The sequence below is a fragment of the Sus scrofa genome, chromosome 6 (genome assembly GCF_054392235.1).
Source record: "Sus scrofa isolate SSC_HxYL_T2T_F1_AM1 chromosome 6, Sscrofa_HxYL_maternal_Yorkshire_Landrace_v2.0, whole genome shotgun sequence".
Classification (NCBI taxonomy): domain Eukaryota; kingdom Metazoa; phylum Chordata; class Mammalia; order Artiodactyla; family Suidae; genus Sus; species Sus scrofa.
Window position 1 is genome coordinate 133,586,700 of NC_139388.1, and position 22,863 is coordinate 133,609,562.

The following is a 22,863-nucleotide window of genomic DNA, read 5'->3' on the forward strand; positions in this document are numbered from 1 at the left end:
AATGGTTTGCTATGATGTGATTAATATAACAGTAATTTTTATTTTTATTTATTTTATTTTAATTAATTTTAATTTTATTTTATTATCTTTTTAGGGCTGCATCTGTGGCATATGGAGGTTCCCAGGTTAGGGTCCAATCGGAGCTGTAGCTGCCGGCCCACACCAGAGCCAAAGCAACCCCACATCCGAGCCTCGTCTGCGACCTACACCACAGCTCATGGCAATGCCGGATCCTTAATGCACTGAGTGAGGCCAGGGATCAAACCTGAGTCCTCATGGATGCTAGTTGGGTTGGTTAACTGCTGAGCCATGATGGGAACTCCATAACGTAATTTTTATACAAAATATGGAACTTAATTCTGTGTTCCAGAGCCAAGTTTTTTTTTTTCTTTTTAGGGCCACACCCATGGCATATGGAGGTTCCTAGGCTAGGGGTCTAATCAGAGCTACAGCTGCTGGCTTACACCACAGCCACAGCAACATCAGATCCGAGCTTCATCTGTGACCTACACCACATCTCATGGCAATGCCGGATCCTTAACCCACTGAGTAAGGCCAGGGATTGAACCTGCAATCTCATGCTTCCTAGGCAGATGAGTTTCCACTGTGCCATGATGGGAACTCCATAGTTAAGTTTTAATGGAGTCCTTCTTGGCTGCTTTTCAAGCTTTCAAGTTGAAATAGACATATGATGGTAAAAGATTTGTGCAAATCAGAGGTGCTTCTGCTGCCTCTTTTCTTTTGCTTTTGAACTTAATATTAACTTATTTTATTATAAAAAAGTTTGCAACCTTCCAATAATGAAATTTTAGCTATGATTGAGCTCAAATAGAATACCTTGCTTAAATTAGTCCCTTGGCTTTGGGGGTATATATTGATTTAAGATTCTTAAGTCTTCTTTCTTAGGTTGGACAAATTTTTTTTTCAATTACCCAATGAATTTTATTACATTTATAGTTGTGCAATGATCATCACAACCCAATTTTATAGCATTTCCAACCCAAACTCCAAGCCCATCCCCCCACCCCTGGTTGGGTAACTTTTATCACAAGCTTCCTTGTGTATAACTTGGTGCCTCACTGAAACAAGAGGATACATAAAAACTTACTATTTATTTATTTATTTTTGGTCTTTTGTCTTTTTAGGGCCACACCCATGCATATGGAGGTTCCCAGGTTACGGATCCAATTGGAGCTACAGCTGCCGGCCTATGCCAGAGCCACAGCTGTGCCAGATCCGAGCCGCATCTTTGACCTACACCACAGCTCACGGCAACGCCGGATCCTTAACCCACTGAGCGAGGCCAGGGATCAAACCCTCAACTCCATGGTTCCTAGTTGGATTTGTTTCCCCTGCACCATGATGGGAACTCCCATAAAAACTTTTAAGCGGTGTGAAATCATGTACTGTTCCTAACTTTTGTTTCATAGCACTTCAGAATGGAGTTTTGGTTTTCACTTTGCATGTTTAACTAGACCTGAATATTAACAGGATGGGGAACAGTTCACTCTCTTAAGCCTGACACCAGAGAACTAAATACACAACCTAAGAGTAACTGACTTAAATTACAGTGTTAAGTTATGGCTATGTAGTAGATACATTTTGGTGTTTAATGATCTTTCTGTATGAGGAGAAAAGGCACTTAGGAGTGCTGTTGTATTGTATTTACAAATATCTTTTTAAAAAGGACTGGAAAAGATCCTTTTTTTTTTTCCCTGATCTTGTTTCTCTCTCCATCTTAACAATTATAACAAATTAACCCACTGCCTAATGCATTTCCTAATGATGCCTGTCTTAGCTCTCCTAGGGATTTATGTTCAACTTTTATAAAGAGCAAACCATACATTTCATTACAGGTTTTAGAATCCTGTCATTTTTACCAAACAGATCTGTGCCTCGATGATGATAACTGATACTAATTACATGTGTTCCATATGCCAGTCATTGTGCTAAATACTTTATGTGCATTATCTCACTTAATCCAGGGGGTTGGGGTAATGGCAATTTACCTGTGAGGAAACTAGGGCTTGGGGAGTTTAAGTAACTCACCCAAAGCAGAGATGGGTTGGAAGAGTTGGATTTATTATCCCTTGGGTCCTGTTATGCTTAGGGCGACTGTCTCTGAAAGCCAGAAGTAAGATCATTTGTCTTTCTGGGTGCAGACTCAACCTTTGCCACGCCCTTCCTATTTGCTGAGGGCACCCATTTAAGGTCACTGGGAAGTGCAGAAGAGTTCAAGATGCTCCTCCCAAGGCTCACAAGTAACACGATAGCAAAAGATCAGTGCCAGACTAGATGACCTTCTGTGTGTATGTGTGTGTGACATCCTAACATTTTATGACACATACAGACGTTTGCATTTGTATATCATCTTGCTGTGTGATCTAGGAATCCTTTGTCATCTCTCCCCTGGCCTTATTTCAGTCCATCTGCAAGTCCCGAAGGTTTCCTCTCCAACACACAGCCCTAATTTATCCACTTGTCTCTGCCTCCACTGTTAGAGTCAGCCTGACATGGCTCTTCTTGCCTGAACTGCTGTAGTAACCTGTTTCTTCCAGCCTCTGCTGTTGCCCACCTGGGATCTTTTCTGAAGCCTAAAGGGGATCACGTGGCTCTCCTGCCTATACCACTTTGAGAGCTTTTCCTTGCAATTTGGAGAGAATCCAACTTTATACATCTGTTTTTAGTGTGCTCCAGATGTACTGACCACCTTTATATTTCATGCGGACCAAGTTCGTTTCCATCTTAGTTTTTTGTACTTGCTATTTCCTCCACCTGGGCTGCTCTGGTCATTGACCACCTTGTGGTTGACTGTGTATCATTTAGGTCTCAGTACTAGTGTCAGCACCTCCATGCAGCCTTCCTTGACTGATCTAGATACCTCCCAACCTAACACTTGCTTGTGTTACTGTGTTTCTTTTCTTTATTCTCATCACTGTCTGAGTGTGATGTGGTTGTAATTTATATTATTGCTTGCTTCTTACTTATTCTCCTACCAGAATGTGAACTTCTTGAGAGCAGGGCTTCTCCTATGCCTAGAAAAGCCTGCCTGGTGCATAGTACACAATTAAAATTTTATTGAATGAATGAGAAATTTTACCTCACTTTAACCTTATTATGTGACTATATCCCCGCAAACTTAAATATTCAGAACAAGGGTGATAAACTGTTGATTTTCAGTCAGATCTGGCCTAAAGACACATTTTATTTGTCTTATTAAAAAGTGGTAGTATTTGAGGTATAACTTCCATTCAGTCAAATGCAGAGGTCTTACGTGTGCAACTTGATGATTTGTACCTATGTGTGTACCTGAGTACACACACCTCTCAGGTCAAAGTGTAGGTGGTCCTCTGATCTCCCCCTTCCCTTTGCACAGGATAACTTGTGTAGTTACTCTTCTTAATTAGCTTCTGACATTTAAAAATAGATTTCACATAGAAATCCAGAATCCCTGTCTATCTTAAAAGATGGAAAGACACATCAACACAAAACCTGCCTTCTCTTTTGGCCACAATTTATTGTGGCTGAAAGCAGCTGTTCAGAGTGTTGACATGTGTTCTCTAGTTTGCCTGCAATTTTTACCACTCCTCCCCCATCCCTGACCTTGAAATCAATTTCCAGTTGCTATTTATAATGTCATGTGAATTTTTTGTGATAGAGAAGTATTTACTACTTCTATTGTTGCTATTAAAAGTAGAAATGTGAATAGTAGACTAAAAAGGTTATATGTTTCTTACTTCATTCATTTGCACTTCTTGCATTTTATGTATTTGCTAGCCACCCTGATGCTACATGGTTGTATTTAAAGGTTTCACAGTGCTCCATTGTGTGACTGTATTATTTATGTAAGCAGTCTCATGTGGAACATGTTTTTTTGGTAATGTAAAGAACAATTTGTAGATACGTCTTTGTGAAAATTGATATTTTATGAGGGCAAAATTTTAAAAGTGGACTTTCTGGATCAAAATATATTTTCATTTTTCAGACTTTTTGATACATACTGTCAGATTGCTTGGTGGTAGTATAAATTGATCTAAACTTTCTGGAGAGCAATGTATGGGAGTATTCATTTCACTACATTTATGTCAATACCAAGAATCATAATTAAAAGTTTTGCTAGTATAGTTAGTAAAAAACAAACAAAAAATAAGAAAAGTGGCCAAGAAGGTTTTCATCTTTTCCTCTACATAAGTAAGAATTGTACTTTATTTTAAAGGGTATAATTTGGAAATCTTTGTTACTTAGTACAGTTCTGTACCTTAGATTTATACTGTGAGTCAGATCATGTACCATGTATTTTGTGTATTAAGTAATGTGAGTGCCTTAGTATAACTTCAGAAGCCTTTAATTTTGATCCTTACACACACACAGACACACACAGACAATTATTACTGAGCTCTGCCATATTCTGTGTGAGAGTACCTGAGAGTAAATAATGCAAAATCCTTCTGTTTTGAAGCACATACAACTAATTCTTACACATTGGTTTTATATTTACTTTCATATTTTGAATTAGATGCTGTTACCCTATGATTTGTTTTTTAAGGAGATGCCTACATAGAAGAGTGACAGCAGCTGGACCAAGTGTTTCACTGCTGAACTGGCTCCTCAGGTATCCTGGCTCTGGCAATTGCTATGGGAGATTGGATGACTGTTACTGATCCAGGTCTGACTTCAGGTAATTGAGTTTAGAATAGTTATAAGCTAAGGCAGTCATTGTAATACTGAAGATGTAACTAGAGAGAGACGTAAATAGTTGTAAACATACATAATTTTAGTCTTTGGTGAAATTATCAGGGAGAGCTAAGAATTGTGCCATAATTAGTGGGATTAAGTGCTTTGGGTGGATAATTAATTACATGATTGTTACTACTTTTTTTTTTTTTTTTTTTTTGGTATTTTTAGGGCCGCACCTGCGACATATGGAGGTTCCCAGTCTAGGGGTCTAATTGGAGCTATAGCTGCTGGCCTACGCCAGAGCCACAGCAACACCAGATCCTAGCCACGTCTGTGACGTACACCACAGCTCATGGCAACGCCGGATCCTTAACCCACTCAGCGAGGCCAGGGATCGAACCTACAACGTCACGGGTTCATAGTCAAATTCATTTCCACTGCGCCATGAAGGGAACTCCCGATTGTTGCTGCTTTTGAGGAGATTATTAGGCATTTGAAATAAATTCATTGGCTACTTCAGTACATTTCTCTGATTTATTCCTTTAATCACATAAACCTTGAGTGCGCAGAGAAGTGGGTTTTGTCTATTATCTTCATAAGTCTAAAGTACTGTAAATGAAGATAGCGTATTGTAGCTTAACATGCCTTCCAAGAGATTACTTTTTTAGTTGTATCTTTTTGGCAAGAATTAGATAGAGTTCACAAAACCCAGCTTTACCCTGATCCTTAAAAATATATAATTCAGAATCTGCCGTAGTAGAGATTGTTTTTATAGCTTTGCATGCGTTTTTACAAATTATTTACATAAATGCCTTTCATTGATTCTTTCAGAAAGCAAAAATATCTCTCAATATACCTCAGAAACAAAGATGTCTCCATCAAGTTTATACTCACAGCAAGTGCTATGTTCTTCAATACCTTTATCAAAAAACGTGCACAGTTTTTTTAGTGCCTTCTGCACAGAAGAGAATATTGAACAAAGTATTTCATATCTTGATCAGGTAACTTTTTTGTCAGAAGTAATAAATAACATAAATCATGTTGTATCATAGAATCTATTAAAGATGTCAGAAAAACTTGTGAAGCACAAAGTATGTTACACGTTGGCCCAGGACTTACATTAGCTTTGCAGAGAACCACCGTGACCCTGACCGTCTAGTCTGGATACAAGGTGAACGTCTCTGTCTGGAGTAGCTTGGCCTCCCCATTACCCCAGGGGCTCCTCCATGGGGAATCTCACCCTTATTTTACTGATGCGGAAACCTGAGTGCCTTACTCCAGGTCACAGGTGATGGTAGAGCAGAGACTAAAAGGGCCCATTTCTCTTGGTTCTTTGTCCTTTGAGATAAATACTACTTATCTTAACTATCTCAGGGTAGTTTTCTTTGTTTCTCAAAAAATATTTCTTTTGTTTCTTTACTAAGTTGTCTAGTAACCAACTTTTAGGAAAACATCTTCTTCTACTAGGAATTGACTACTTTTGGATTTCCTTCACTGTATGAAGAATCCCAAGGTAAAGAGACAAAGAGAAAATTAAATGTAGTTGCTGTTTTAAATTGTATGAATGAGCTGCTTGTACTTCAGCGGAAGAACCTTCTAGCTCAGGAAAATGTGGAAACACAGAATCTGAAACTGGGAAGCGACATGGACCATCTGCAGAACTGCTATGCAAAACTGAAGGTATAGATGACATGTAAATATGTATTTCAGTGCCATCGTTATGTAGTTTGATACTGCGCATTGAAGTTCCCATCATGGCACAGTGGTTAACGAATCCGACTAAGAACCATGAGGTTGCGGGTTTGACCCCTGGCCTTACTCAGTGGGTTAAAGATCTGGCGTTGCCGTGAGCTGTGGTGTCAGTTGCAGACACGACTCAGATCCCACATTGCTGTGGCTCTGGTGTAGGCCGGTGACTACAGCTCCGATTCAATCCCTAGCCTGGGAATCTCCATATGCCGCAGGAGCGGCCCAAGAAATAGCTTTAAAAAAAAAAAGATAAACTGTGCATTTTCATTGGGTTTATTTATCAGGCAAATTTTAGGGTTTTTTTAAGTTTAGGGTTTTTTTAAACTGGTAAGTAAAAGTGATTGCAAACTTGTACAAATCAGTTTTATGGCTTCCTAATATCTATATTGAATGTGTTTATTTTATGAACTGTTTAGTGACTTACTGAATCTGTAGAGTTAGGTTAGGAAATACTTAGGTCTGAGGAAAATAAAATAAAGATTTCCCCTCCTCATCCAGTCTTGTTTAATCAAGTAGATGCTTAATTGAAAATAGTCTTGGAGTTTTTCCATGTGGCTCAGCAGTAATGAACCCAACTAGTATCTATGAGGACATGGGTTCGATCCCTGGCCTTGCTCAGTGGGTTGGGGATCTAGCATTGCCATGAGCTGTGGTGTAGATCACAGACGCAGCTCACATCCTGCATTGCTGTGGCTGTGGTGTAGGCCAGCAGCTATAGCTCCAATCAGACCAATAGTGTGGGAACTTCCATATGGTGGAGGTGTGACCCTAAAAACCAAAAAAAAAAAAAAAAAAATTATTGTGAGAGATTGCATCAGTTAATTCCAAGAAGAATATTCCTCAGGACATCTTTGCCAGAGTTGCTAAAGCGCAATAGTGAAAACAGGTCAGACAACTGCTAAGTCTTACAAGTCCCTGGGATGTTTGGGGAAGAATGTTTTCATAGACTTGCTTGATCCTCTGAACAAAGGAAATATTTTTCATAGGGCCATTGACCTACCTTGAACTACAGAACATTTGTTGCTGGCTCTGCTTTGCTTTCATTCTTTCTTTTCCTTTCTTTTATGTATCCCTTTTTTAAAAAAGTGTTTTTATTTGTTTATTGGATAAATGAATTTCTTATTTATTGAAAGGGAAGAAGATATTCAAAATCACAGTCTGATATTGACTTATGATTGTATCTTATGAAGGATGTATTATAGCCAATTCAAGGCAAAATTTTTTCTAAAAATACAGTTCTATAATGCATTACCTTTTTTGTGTGAAAATAAAAGCCTTTGAATCTACACACTCTCAGAAAATCAGCTTTTTTTTTTCCTTCAGTTTTTCACCTGTTGGTCCATGCCTCTATTTATTTTTCTTCCTCTATATATCTCCCCATCCCACATACTTCCCTCAAGAACAGATAATCAAAAACCCACCCAGCATTTTGAATCTCTGAGCTCTGTGGGAAAATAATAGGATCTCTAATATGTAATATATAATGTATATAATATTTGAAAATCCTTTAGTAGGGAGTGTGCAATAAAGAAATAGCCTAGTATTGGCCTATATGTGAACCCTGGGAATGTTTGGAGATTGATTCAGAGGAGAACCTTAGCTCGAGCAGCAGCACCTGCCCATACCAGCCTGTCATTGCCTAATACTATTGTATATTGTGGCCTTAGCTCATATACATGTATAACAGCATGTTTTCTCTTTAATAATAATTTTAGATTTTTGTAAATCCTGTATGCCATGCCTATCCAGCTGTGTATTAGCTAACCGGGGAGCCGTGGTGGGACAGACAGGGTAATTGATACCCTCCAAGCTTATTAAAAGGCTGTGGGTTTTGGATGCTACTTTAGTCCCTTTTTTTTTTTTTTCCCTGCCTTTTCTAGGGCCACTCCCGCGGCATATGGAGGTTCCCAGGCTAGGGGTCTGATCCAAGCAGCGTCTGTGACCTACACCACAGCTCACAGCAATGCTGGATCCTTAACCCACTGAGCAAGGCCAGGGATCGAACCCGCAACCTCATGGTTCCTAGTCGGATTTGTTAACCACTGAGCCATGACGGGAACTCTTTAGTCTTTTTTTGTTTTGTTTTGTTTTGTTTTGTTTAGGGCCGCATCTGCGGCATATGGAATTTCCCAGGCTAGGGGTCTAATCAGAGCTGCAGCTGCCAGCCTGTCCCACAGCCACAGCAACTCCGAATCTGAGCCATTTTTGTGACCTACACCACAGCTCACAGCAACGCTGGATCCTTAACCCACTGAGCAAGGTTCTTAACCCACATTCCCAGGGTTCACATATAGGCCAATACTAGGCTATTTCTTTATTGCACACTCCCTACTAAAGGATTTTCAAAGCTCATGGCAACATGGGATCTCATGCCATATCTGTGACCTACACCACAGCTTACAACAACTCCGAATCCTTAACCCACTGAGTGAGGTCAGGGCTCAAACCTGCATCCTCATGGGTACTAGTCAGGTTCGTAACCCACTGAGCCACAGTGGGAACTCCCGATGCCACTTTAATCTTAATCAGAGAAACTTATGGAAGGTCTCATGAATTAGACTGACCTACAGTTGTAAGCCCTAGAAGGAAGTAATTCTACATTAAAACTTTCTGTATCTGAGCCAAGTATCTTATAAGTAGCTGGTGAAAGATTATGCAATGATATTAGTTATCTGAGGCTCTTGGGCATCTAAGAAGTGATCATTTGTTGGGACCACCTGGCCCACAGAGTATTTTCCAGATATCTTCTAATTTGAGATTTGACTTGGGTCAAAATCAGGTGTTTTGGGTCCGCCGGGACAAAGATGTGTGTTCAATGGGAAAAGTTGCTGATCTGTTTCCAGGTCTAGCATATGATTCACTCAGTTTGTTGAGCAGAATTTATTGAGTATCTATGTGGTAGACATTGGGTGTCAAAGATAAGTGGAATCCAGTCTCTGCTCGCAAGGAGATTGTAGTTCCTTGGAAGGAGACATATTGATCCATAGTTTTTTGCTTCCTTCACTCGTTGTTCTTGGTGTGAGAGGTAAGAGGAAGGCTTCAGAAAGAGGTAACGTTTGATGTGAAATTTGAAGAATGAATAAGAATTTGCTTATGTTAGAAAAGCCATTCTGGGCAGAGTGTATGACCTTTCTAATGGCGTGGAGATATGAGAGAGCATTTTCCTTTCAGGGAACAGCAAATAGCCCTGTAGGGGCTGATATGTTTGATATGTGATGAAGAGTCATAAGAGATGAGGCAGGGACCCAGGCTGCAGATGATGTGAAAGGCATTGTACAGAGACTCAGAGGCACCATGGAATATAAACATGAGGAAGGCATCATGTTAATATCAATCTGGCAGTAGGGTGAAGAAATTATAGAAGGAGGTACAGGAAATATAGAAGTGGAGGTAGGGGGCTCGGAAAGCCTGGTGAGAAAGACAGCTGTTAGCAGGCCCTAGCAGTTGCCCAATCCAGGCAGGTTTTGGACTTGACCTAAGATAGTGCCAGTGAAAGCAGTAAGAGTGGGATGGGAAGAAAACTTACTTAAGTAGGATGGGCAGAATTTTATGAAACATCGAACTTGGGGAAAAGCAAGTCATGAATTAAAGATACCATTCAGGTCTCTGATTTCAGTTTGCTGATGATGGTGGTGTGATTCACTGGGATAAGAAACAGATCTGCAGGGATGATGGTGAGTTCACGTAAAGTGTTGATGACCCTGGGAGACTCTGATTTGACGTATATAGGATATGTCAGCTGGCCCAGTGCCTTTAAGTTCAGCCATGTCGAATGGTCTGGCACGATAGGAAGTTTTAAATGCTCCAGAGAAGAGGGTGCAAAAAATTCTTACAGCCTTGGAGTTATCTAAGTTATGTTTCTAAATTTTCTGTATCTTCTTGAGATCCATTGTTACAGAGATTGTGTTGGTTGTTGTTTGTGATCAGTTAACGCTATAACTTGAGAGGCTTTTTATTTTATAAAGGTGAGAGAATTTTAAAAGATTACTCCAGGAGCTTCATGCAGAATTTGGCCCAGTTCCTCCAGAAGTGTGTGGAATGCACTGAAATGAGCACCTTAATCCCATGTTGAGTCCATTGATTCTGCCATTGATCTCTAGCAGAAATCTTGAGAGTTTACCACTTGCAAGGCAGAACTGATGTCATGCTGAGGTCCCGTCCTTTTTGACCTGAAGTGGTCGGCTTTGCATGGTCGCCTGTCTTCTTCAGACTGAACTCCAAATCATTGTTGGCTCTTTCACAGAATGTGCTGTGGAAGTGTTAAAAAGTAGTAAAAAGAAATTATAAAAATGTTCAGGGGCCACATCACTGGAATAGTTGAAAAGTCTTTCAAGGAATCCACTCTGAAGGTCTTTTGTGCATACATTAAAAATTGGTGTTTAAAGGAGTTCCCGTTGTGGCTCAGTGGTCAACCAACCTGACTCGCATCCATGAGGATGCGGGTTCAATCCCTGTCCTTGCTCGGTGGGTTAAGGATCCAGCGTTGCCGTGAGCTGTGCTGTAGGTCACAGACTCGGCTCGGATTCTGTGTTGCTGTGGCTCTGGCGTAGGCAGGAGGCTACAACTCCGATTGGACCACTAGCCTGGGAACTCCATATGCCACGAGTGCGGCCCTAAAAAGACACAAAAAAGAAAAAAAATGGTATTTAAATGAAATAAAATTTTATATCCAAAGTTAAATTTTGCAACTCTGTAGTGTCAAACTTTACAATGTTTTAAATAAACATTTCGTGTGCTGCTAAACTTCAATTTTAGGTAACAAATCCTAGTGTGTATGACTTTTTACTAATCAAAATTGCATATGAATGTTTTAGGAACAACTGGAAACCTCCAGGAGAGAAGTGATTGGGCTTCAGGAAAGAGATAGACAGTTACAGTGCAAGAATAGGAATTTGCATCAGCTACTGAAAAATGAGAAAGACGAGGTAAGTTGTCAGTTATTATGGATAAAATTTCAGTGAATTTTTATGTGTGTGTAATTTGAGGTGATCATAATGGTCACTTCACTTTAAGAGCGAGCCATTTATTTATCCTGTGTCAAATGGAGATGCTGGACTTCTGTGTACAGTGTTGTATCTTTTTTTCTTTTTTGCTTTTTAGGGCTGCACCTGCGGGCATATGGAGGTTCCCAGGCGAGGGATCCAATCAGAGCTACAGCTGCCAGCCTGCACCACAGCCACAGCAATGCCAGATCCAAGCTGCATCTGCGACCTACACCACAGCTTATGGCAACACCAGATCCTTAACCCACTGAGCGAGGTCAGGATCGAACCCCAAACCTAATGGTTTCTAGTCGGATTCCTTTCCGCTGCGCCATGACGGGAACTCCCAGTATTGTATCATATTTAACTGAGAGGTCAGGAACTCTCTCCATGACATGGTTGGGGGGGTCCATTTGGCTTAGTGTATTAGTCCATAGCTGGTGACAGCCAGTGTTCTATACCATCCATCCTGTATCCACTTGAACTGTCCCTTTTTTGTTAGATGTAAGGGTCTGCTTTCAATGCAGGTATTTTATTCTCTGTCACATCTGTTCTTATGTCTAGCATGCCTCTTCTTACACTGTCTTAAATATTATTGTTCATCCAGTCAGGCAATTATTTGACTAAATGGGCACACAAATTATTGTTTAAAAAAAGCAACTCACATTAAAAAAAAAATCTCATTTTGGAGTTCCTGTTGTGGCTCAGTGGTAATGAACCTAACTAGTATCCATGAGGATGTGGCTTCGATTCCTGGCCTCATTCACTGGGTCAGGGATCTGTCCTTGCCATAAGCTGTGGTGAAGGTCACAGACATGCATGGCTGTGCTGTAGGCTGGCAGCTACAGCTCCAATTCAACCCCTAGCCTGGGAACTTCCATATGCCATGGTTGCAGCCCTAAAAACCAAAAAAAAAAATTTTCATTTCTTGGCTAAAGACATTGTAATTCTAATATTTGCTTTGGTGTTTACTTAGTATTATTCAGATCTATATAGATAATGCTTTTGGAATTATCTATTAATTTATGTAAATAGAAACCATTGTTTTTATTGCTCTGCAGTTTTCTGACCACATAACTGTAAAACCGTAACATTTGTTTTCATTGTTGTGTATGTTGCAAAGAGTGGCTATGTAGAGTAGAACTTACTTCCTATCCAACACTGCCTGAGAAGCCATAATAGATATAAACATTGACCAGTAGTACCTAGCATAGAATAGGTACTCAGCAAATATCTGAAATGGATTCTGATGCTGTTGGTCTCAGTCTAATTTGAAAATTATTTATTTATTTATTTATTTAGGGCGTCACCCCTGGCATATGGAAGTTCGCAGGCTGGGGGTCGAATTGGAGCTGCAGTTGCTGGCCTACACCACATCCATAGCAACATGGGATCCGAGCCAAATCTGCAACCTACACCACAGCTCATGGCAACGCCAGACCCTTAACCCACTGAGCAAGGTCTGGGATCAAACCTGCATCCTTGTGGACACTAGTTGGATACATTTCCACTGCACCACAATGGGAACTCCCCAGAAAACTATTTTTGATCAGAGGAAAATGAACCTGTTTACTTGCTTCCATGTGCCATGACTAATTGGCCTTGTCACAGATTGATAAAGGATGAAACGATTCATGTCTGAAGTAAAATAAGGTCCTTACAGATGATCAGATGAAGTCTGCTTGTTTCAGATGAAGCTTTAATCACATTACTACTTTGTAAGAGTTAGTGGTTTCTAAGTGATCAGAATCTGTATGTAAGGTGAAAGGTGTAGAAGATAATTTAGAAAGCTAGCAGCTCTGAAAATTTCAGAATTAAAAAATAAAAACTTTATGTGCTTCATTTAATGATATTTATTTACTTTACTTTCTTACTTTATGGCTGCACCTGAGGCACATGAAAGTTCCCTACCAGGGACAGAATCCAAGCTGCAGCCATGACCCATGCCACAGCTGCAAACGTGTACTTTTGCAGTGACCTGAGCTGCTGCAGCTGGACTCCCTACTCACTGCACCACAGCAGCAACTCCTCATTTAGTGATATTTTAAAGAGTGATTTCCAGTGGTTATGGAGAAGGAAGAATAATCCTAGAACTTTTAAACTATTACATGAGGAGCTGAAAGCTAGGACTTAACTTTACTTTCTCTTTTGAATTTGTACATTGGAACTGGGTTTACCAGTGAATTCTCAAGGGACTAATTCAATATAAAATGCCTTTTTTCTAGGTGCAAAAATTACAAAATATCATTGCAAGTCGAGCTACTCAATATAATCATGACATGAAGAGAAAAGAGCGTGAATATAATAAACTAAAGGAACGTCTACATCAACTTGTTATGAACAAGAAGGATAAAAAAATAGGTAAGAAGCAGCTGGCTAAGATAGTGCAAAGGGAATAAATAAGCTAGTATTACACAAAGAAATAAATGTGGAGGGATTGAGCTCAATAACTCATGAAGTGTCCTTTTCATGCTCTATACAAATAATTTTAGATGGTCTATATCCATATAAACTAGAAATTGAGACAACTGGTTAGTTAAAAAATAATAATTTTGCTTTGCTCCATTACTTGCATATAGGAATTGCATACTTTTTTTAATGTGACAGGTATAGGATTAATCCATAGAGAAAAGCTAAGCAAGAGGATACCCTAACCTTTCATAGCAATATGATTTGAGTGTCAGAAGTATGATTTTTGAGTTTATAAAATTGTCCCTCAAGCCAAACCATTCATGTCAGTTTGAGTTCTTTTAAATTAGTTTAGCCGTGTATTTTTTTTTTTTCTTTTTTTCCTTTTGTTTTTGCTTTTTTAGGGCTGCACCCGAGGCATATGGAGGTTCCCAGGCTAGGGGTCCAATCAGAGCTACAGCTGCCAGCCTAAGCCACAGCCGTAGCAGCACAGGATCCGAGCAATGTCTGCAACCTACACCCCAGCTCACTGAAGTGCCAGAGCCTTAACCTATTGAGCAAGGCCTAGGATTGAACCTGCAATCTCGTGGTTTCTAGGAGGATTCCTTTCCCCTGCGCTACGACGGGAACTCCCTAGCTGTGTATTTTTGAAGTACAGCTGATCGTGAAAGTTACAGTTGTTACAATATACTTTTTTCCATTGTTCTTTTGAAAATTAATTTATAACTTATTTCATCCTGGTATGTGCATAATTTCAAGTAAATGATGTAGATTAAAAAATAGAACTGCACAGAGTTCCTGTTGTGGCTCAGAGGTAACAGAACCTAACTAGTATACATGAGGATGCAGCCTCGCTCAGTGACCTGTGGTGTAGGTTGCAGATGAGGCTCAGATCTGGCATTGGCTGTGGCTGTGAAGTAGGCCAGTAGTTGCAGCTCTGTTTTGACCCCTAGCCTGGGAACTTCCATATGGCACACATGTGGCCGCAGAAAGCATAAGGAAAAAAAAAAATAGAACTACAGACACACAAAAGTAGAGTCACACAGATAAAGTTTTGCTGGTCTGCCAAGATTCCGGGAACAGTAAATCTGTAAGTTGATTTATTGAAGAGTGGTTTCCAAGTGGACTGTAGGCTGTCATCTAACCTACATTATACATTATTCTGAACTTGGACTTGCATACAACAGCTGATGAGCAGATGTTTCAAGCTGCCACATGGTGGGCTTAGCCTGTTACCAGCAAGCACTTCTATGTTCACTGTGTCCTTCTCATTCTGTACAGCAGTGCCATTGCAGTTATTTGAATATTTTATGTTAAAATTACTGAAAAATGAAAGTGTAATGATTAGCAATTAAGACAAGGTTAGAAACTAAGTATTCTGAGATAATAAATCTTAAACTTCACTTGGACATTCAGTGGTTTTTATGATTGCTTATTTAACCTTGTGTTCATTCATGAAGGAAATAGCAAAATTAAAGAACAGGATGAAATGCTGGAAGTATAAAATGTAACATCTAATTAGAGAAGTTTATTAAAAATTTAACTCTATAGCAGAGCCTTTATGTTATGGGTGTCTGGCTCCTTCCTGGTCCAAACCTAATTGGAAATGACAGTTCTGTATTGATTTTTTTTTTTTTTTTTTTTGGTCTTTTTTTGTCTTTACGTGGCATACAGAGGTTCCCAGGCTAGGGGTCCAGTCGGAGCTGAAGCTGCTGGTCTACGCCAGAGCCACAGCAAGGCCAGATCCGAGCCGCATCTGTGACCTACACCACAGCTCTCGGCAATGCTGGACTCTTAACCCACTGAACAAGGCCAGGGATCGAACCCGCATCCTCACAGGTGCTAGTTGGGTTCGCTAACCATTGAGCCATGATGGGAACTCCTGTAATGATTTTTTTTTAGTCAGCTCTAAAATTGTAATACCTTATTCTCCTCTTATTTCCTTATACCAACTGCTTTCATCTCCACCTGGGGCAGAAGAGACATTAAGGAGCCTTGACTCCTTCAATGATGATGGTGATCATGATACAGGGCTTGGCACGCTTTCCCTGTAAAGGTCCAAGTAGTAAATATTTTGGGGCTTGTGGGGTCTGTGGTCTTTTGTCACTCTGCCATTGTAGTGCAAGAATAGTTATAGACAGTATATAAACAAATGATGTGGCCGAGTTCTGCTAAAACTTTATTTACAAAATCAGCTGCCCACAGGCTATGGTTTTCCAATCCCTGATGATAAAATGAATAATGATAATTAAATCACATTGATTAAGGCCTTCTCTGTTAAGTACTTTTATATTTCACAACAACTGTATTCATAGATAGTTTTATTATTTCCGTTGTACTGATGCAGCAACGGGCTTAGTAGTTAAATAACTTGCCAAGATCTCGGGCTTATGAGTGACGAAAATTGGAACTTAAAATCTGGGCTGTTTGAGCCCAGATCTTAATCTGTGTTCAGGGTTGACTTACCCACGTTCCTAAAGCATGTAGAGTGTGTTAGGGTTTAACCACTAAAACATGGATGGTTAAGAGTTGGTTTTGTTTTGTGTGTTTATATTTGTAGCTATGGAAGTTTTAAATTATGTGGGGCGAGCGGATGGGAAAAGAGGCTCCTGGAGGACGGGTAAAACTGAAGCCAGGTGAGGCATGATTGATGTTGACAAATTCAATCGGACTTTGCTTTCCCTACTACATTTTCATACTGACAGTTTCTTTCTCAGGAATGAAGATGAAATGTATAAAATTCTCTTGAATGATTATGAATATCGTCAGAAACAAATCCTAATGGAAAATGCTGAACTTAAGAAGGTTCTTCAGCAAATGAAAAAGGAAATGATTTCTCTTCTTTCTCCCCAAAAGCAGAAACCTAGAGAAAGAGCAGATGATAGTACAGGAACTGTAAGTGGCTCTTTCATCTCTAATACAGTCTTCAGATTGCTAATTAAGACGGTAGATTAGGTATTCTCATGTGGAGATACTATTGATGTTTTGAACTGGACCCTCACTGCTGTGCTGCCCACAGTCACTCCGACAGCCAAACAGGTCCTTGTAGGCTTCCAGACATGCCCTGGGAAATGGTGGGGATGGTTTTCCGGGGACTTCATCTGTGCCAGGCGCTGTGAAAAGCATTTTAAAGCATTGTCTCATTGTAATCGTCTAATGATTGGATGCTTTTGGTATGATAATTATCCCTATTTTGTAAGTAAGTAAACCAAGGCACAAAAGCTAGCGCATCTTATGACACATGACAGAAATAGGATTTGAGGAGTTCCTGTTGTGGCTCAGCAATAATGAACCTGACTAGGATCCGTGAGGATGTGGGTTTGATCCCCAGCTTTGCTCAGTGGGTTAAGGATCTGGTGTGGCTGTGGCATAGGCTGGCAGCTGCAACTCCAGTTGGACCCCTAGCCTGGGAACTTCCATATGCTGCAGGTGCGACCCTAAAAAAACAAGAAGGAGAACTAGGATTTGAATCAAAGTCTGTTTCACTTCAGAGCTTGTGCCTTTAACCGCTATGCCAAATATCCTTAAAATAGTTTAGGTATTGTGTGACTTAAACAGGCTCTACTTTTCAGAGAGTGCAACTTTTATTTGGAAACCAAATAATCACTTAGTCCACACATTTATTGAATGTTCATTATGTGTTCTAATCCCTGGAAATAAAAAGCTAGGAAGATTTTGAATTTTTCCTCTGCTTTAGTTGGGGCTGCTAACGCAAAACACCATAGCCTGGTTGGCTTATAAACAACAAAAATTTTTCTCACAACTCTGAAGCCTGAAAGCCTAGGATAGGATACCAGCAGGGTTGGTGTCTCTGAGGGGCCTCTTCCTGGTTTGAATTGCTGACTTTTTTCATTCTCACTTGGTGGAAAGAGTGAGAGAGCTGACTGGGGCCCCTTTTATGGGGGGCACTCACGCCATTTATAAGGGATCCACCCTCACAACCTAATAACGTCCCTAAGACCCCTCACCTCCTGATGCCATCATACTGGAGGTTAGAATTTCAACATACTAATTTAGAACACAAAGATTCAGACCATTGTATCCCTCAAGTAGCTCTTTCTGAGAGAGAGGGAAGCGTATAGAGAAGTTACATTTACTTTATTTTATTTTTTTGGTCTTTCTGTCTTTTAGGGCTGTACCCGTGGCACATGGAGGTTCCCACACGCCCCGGGTCCAATCAGAACTATAGCCGCCAGGCTACTCCAGAGCCACAGCAACTCAGGATCCTAGCCATGTCTGTGACCTACACCACAGCTCATGGCAAGGCTGGACCCATAACCCACTGAATGAGGCCAGGGATCAAACCCACGTCCTCATGGATGCTAGTCAGGTTCACTAACAACTAAGCCACGACGGGAACTCCGAGAGGTTACCTTATAACTATATATTAGACATGTTAACAGCTATAATAGGGCGGTACAGTGTGTAAAATAAAACAATTAATGGCAACCAAGGAAGGCATCACAGAGAAAGTGACATTTGAATTGGCCCTTATATAAGTAGGTGTTTTGAGGTGGAAAGCATGGGAAAATCAGTTTGTTGGAGGGGGTATAACCTGTAGAGGTCTGAAAAAAACGAGTCACATAATGGTGAAAAGTTTTTTTAACTTAGTTCTTCATGTAGAAGTTTAAAGTCTGGATTCAAGCAAGTTCACATAAGAAACTAAAATCTGGAAGTAACAATGTTGGTAGAAAATGCTAATTACCAGTAGGTCACCAAACTTGTTTTAACCTGTACTTGAGGATTATTTTTGTGGTATCACAGATCAGTGCAACTGATAAGCTCGTCTCCTACCTTTTTTTTTCTTTTCTTCTTTGAAAGAGAATCTGAATGTTCTTTTAGACTCTCCAGTTTGGGGCCTGCTTATATCTCATATTCAGTTAATTAACCTTTTCTCTGAAAGTCTGGCACTTCAGGTCAGTTTTGAACACTTACTAATCCCTCTCCAGGGTTAGCATAGTTTCTGTAACTCCTGAGGTTTCTTCAGTTTGGGGCCCAGCCTTTACTAACCTCTCATTACCAGCTTTTAGTCAGCAAAAGTAGGTAGTAAATCAAGGAGATCTTTCTCATATGAGAGTATCCTGTATAATTTTTCATAATTCAGATGTTTAAGTTTGGAGAAATGATAATCTCTTAAGTGTATTTCCTGTTTTTAAAAGATATGTTTTTTCTAGATCTGTTTCCTCTTAAAGTAATTCAAACCATGCTTTCCTTGTAAGAAAAGATTTGGGGTCATTTTAGCAAGAAGAGTAAGACATAACTTGGAATGCCTAGCTAGCGTCCACGTTTTCATTTATTTATCGTCTTGCTTGCTTAACTATAGCCAAAATGCATACCCCAAATTCAAATTGAAGGAATTGTTGATTTTAATTTTGTGGTTTTAGAGTTTCACTCAATCTGGGAAATGTGCAGCAATTATTATTTAACAGTGAATTTGCAATATTCTGGTATGCCTTGGGATGAATAGCAGAGAAGGTGTTGCTCCCTGGAAGAGTCACTCTCAGGTAGCTCTAGAGCTTGGCAAGAGCCAAGTCACAGTGAGCCACACCCTGGGCTTTTCACCCCATGTATACCCCCCCCCCCCCCCGGGAGACCTTGACCTCTGCCAGCCTGTCGCTGACCTCAGATATTGAGTCAGTTCTTCAGACTCGGTCACTCCTTCATTCCTGCCGCATCTGCATGTGGGAGAGGCCTAATCAGCCCTTCTTTCTTTTCATCTCCTTTTTTTCCCCCCAGTAAGATATTTATCGTTTAAATTAGTAAAATGTATGTGTATTTCTACTTTCCTGTATGTTCATGACAAATGAGACTGTTTTATATAGATGCAGGTTATTATGACATATATACATTTAGTATTGCCGCCCTGTATTCTTTATCCTGCTTTGATTCTCTTTGATCATAGACCAGTGAAGATTGCTACATTTTCCTGTGATTTAATGTCTTGGTAGAATTTAGAGACAAATACCTTCAGTTTTATTTTTAAAATTATGAGAAAATAGGCTTGATGGTTGCTTTCACTTTGGAGATTATTTCATAGGTTTATTTGCTTAAACAGCCAAAGGTTGGAGACAAATTGAATTTGAGCTGTGTGACATCAGAAAATTAGTCCACTTCTCTAAGCCTCAGTTTCCCCCACATGGTAACATGATTTGAGGATTAGCTAACATGCGAAAGCATTAACTTAACATTAGACGGGTGGTGAATAATTCTACCTCACACAGTCCATGACTTATATCACTAACGAGATTTGGATTCAAATTCAGGTTTGAAGAGACCTGAGTTGGGGAATTTCTATCTTCAGTATTAATTGCTTTTTCTCAAGACATCTGTGTTAAGGACTAGGTCATTTATGCCTAAGATGTTAGCACAGAAATGGTTTTGATACATTTCTTTGTTCCCCAGTCTGATGACTACTGCCTGACTATCTAAAGCCATTTTAATTTTAAGATCCTGGTCTTTCCTTCTCATGTCTCTCCTCTTGTAGGTTATTTCTGATGTTGAAGAAGATGGTGGGGAACTGAGCAGAGAGAATATATGGGACCTTTCCTGTGAAACTGTGAGAGAGCAGCTTACAAACAGCATCAGAAAACAGTGGAGAATTTTGAAAAGTCATGTAGAAAAACTTGATAACCAGGGTAAGTACTACCTGAGTGCAGGCAGGGTGAGCCGTGACATTCAGCAGGCTAATTCTGGTCACCTTGGAAAGCTGAGTTGTGGGCTCAGATTGAAGTCCTTAGCTCAGTCTGGTGCTTTGAAAAGCAAGATTCTGCCTCTTTCCAGACGTGTGGTTTGAATCTCACTCAGGGAACATGCTTTGCTCTCTGCAAAGAGGACATAAGGTGTCCATTGCTCTGAGTGCAGTAGAGAATTGAATAAAGTGAACCCTCTCTTACTAAATCTTAGAACTCAGGAAGTAACAATCATAATATTATATTTTATTATATAGTATAAATGTAAACCTTTTGCTTATTATTCCTAGATACTTGCATATTCTTACGTTCCTAATAATTCATTTTTAAATTATTTTCAAGATAATAGATATTTGATGCAAAATACCACTTAAGAAGTACATAAAGTAGAATATTCAGGTCTGTGTTCTCTATATGTAACACTTAACAGTTTGGTGCCTATCTTTCTAGAACTTTCTCTGTGTTTTTGCAAAATATCTATTTTAAATGTATTACAACATATTTTAAAAACATTACATGTTTCTTCCTACACTGTGCTTTTTTCACCCAACAGTGTATTATTTTAGATACTATTTCCTGTCATTATAGATAGTATAGATTTATGTTGTGAATATATCTTTAATACTTTATATTTGTTAAAGTTTGCATGCTTTTAAATCAAGAAAATTAAGCTTTCTGCTAAGTAAATGAAGTCTAGTTAAAGAAAATTTATTCTAAATGGTCAAAAATGGCAAACTGGGTGCTAATTGTCTTCAAAAGTAAAGAGCAATTGGCAAGATTACAGTATCAGAATTAATTTACATGTGATTTTATTAGTAACAGAACAAAATTTGTAGCATTGAACTATCTTTGAAGAAGTATCAGAAGAACATAGTTGATGAATGTTAATTTTTCTGTGAATATAGTTTGTACATTTTTCATTAGGATATAATCTTGCATGAATATGAATAACAAATGTTGACAATAGAGCTCTGTAAGTAAGTATATCATTTAGTCCAGAAATAGCATGAATTTATAGTTGTCATGAACTCCTTATAGCTGCTTTGCTTTTTAAAATTTTTTTAGGAGTTCCCATTGTGGTGCAGTGGAAATGATCACCTAGTATCCATGAGAATGTGGGTTCGCTCCCTGGCCTCGCTCAGTGGGTTAAGGATACAGTGTTGCCGTGAACTGTGGTGTAGGTCACAGATGCGGTTAGGATCTGGTGTTGCTGTGGCTCTGGTGTAGGCTGGCATTTGGAGCTCCAATTAGCCTGGAAACTTCCATATGCCACAGGCGTGGCTTCTAAAAAGAAAAAAAATAAAATAAAATCTTTTAATGTTAAAATTATACACACTTAATTTTATTATAATTTATGAAATTTTTAAAGGGCAAAGGAGGTAAATACCTTTTAGAAAATCTATGAGATTCCAGAAAGAGGAAATTTCTGAGAGCCTGATTTTTAAATCTATGTCCCCAAGCGCCATAAACTGAAAAGCTTGGTGTAAACCTTGTGTCAAATCACTGGTTTTGTGTTAGTTTCCAAGGTACACCTAGAAGGTTTTAATGATGAAGATGTAATCTCACGACAAGACCATGAGCAAGAAACTGAAAAACTTGAGTTAGAAATTCAGCAGTGTAAAGAGATGATTAAAACTCAGCAGCAGCTTTTACAGGTAAATGTGAAACACCCTCTAAAGCTGTTCTCCCCTGTGAAGGGTCGGAATTTTATTGACTCTTACTAGATTTTTACTCCTTAATTTCTTAAGATATGTAGCACTTGACTTTTTTCAGATCTAAACTGAGTTCTCTGCTTGCTAGCAGATAGGTCGTATGGCCTTCCTTAGTCCGTGCTTTGCCAGTTGGAGCGAAAGTGTTTGGGAAATGAGACTGCTCCTCATTTCAGTTGACTTTTTGATTTCTTTCTGTTTCTCTCTGTCCCCTGCTTTTCTGCTTTCATGTCATTTGTTGGAGTGTTTCAGGGACCCTCCAGAACTTACTGTGTTGTAAAATTTAATAGCAGCAGCTGGCTACCGCCTGTGATGATGACACTACTTCACTGCTACGAGACTGCTACTTGTTGGAAGAAAAGGAGCGCCTCAAAGAAGAATGGTCCCTGTTTAAAGAGCAAAAAAAGAATTTTGAGAAAGAAAGACGAAGCTTTACAGAAGCAGCTATTCGCCTAGGATTGGAGGTATTTAAAGCAATTGGCTTTCCTGGTGGAGTGTTGGAAGGTCCTGGAGAGGCCTCAGTAGAATGCATCTAGGTTCTATTTCTTTTCTTTTTTTCTAATTTAATTTTATAAGAGTATAGTTGACTTACAGTGTGGTGTAGTTTCAGGTGTGCAGCAAAGTGCATCAGTCATACATATAAATATA

The 22,863-nt window shown here is 39.5% G+C and overlaps 1 protein-coding gene across 29 annotated transcripts in view; it reads left to right on the forward strand.

The window, feature by feature from the left end:
• Window positions 1-22,863, forward strand: part of SSX2IP (SSX family member 2 interacting protein) — a 58,071-nt gene that overhangs the window by 21,160 nt on the left and 14,048 nt on the right. For 8 of the 29 annotated variants that reach the window (XR_014807902.1, XR_014807903.1, XR_014807904.1 and 5 more), the window contains exons 2-11: window positions 4,547-4,678; window positions 5,509-5,678; window positions 6,145-6,357; window positions 11,241-11,351; window positions 13,634-13,769; window positions 16,378-16,453; window positions 16,535-16,712; window positions 20,302-20,452; window positions 22,025-22,161; window positions 22,506-22,679. Coding sequence is in view for 24 of the 29 variants with exons in the window: in XM_021096348.2 (XP_020952007.2) it covers window positions 4,636-4,678; window positions 5,509-5,678; window positions 6,145-6,357; window positions 11,241-11,351; window positions 13,634-13,769; window positions 16,378-16,453; window positions 16,535-16,712; window positions 20,302-20,452; window positions 22,025-22,161; window positions 22,506-22,679 (1,389 nt within the window). In the remaining 5 variants the exon portion in view is untranslated. Of the gene's footprint in view, window positions 1-4,546; window positions 4,679-5,508; window positions 5,679-6,123; window positions 6,358-11,240; window positions 11,352-13,633; window positions 13,770-16,377; window positions 16,454-16,522; window positions 16,713-20,301; window positions 20,453-22,024; window positions 22,162-22,505; window positions 22,680-22,863 lie in introns of all 29 variants that reach the window. The other 21 variants (XR_014807906.1, XM_021096350.2, XM_021096351.2 and 18 more) reach the window with 6 other exon arrangements.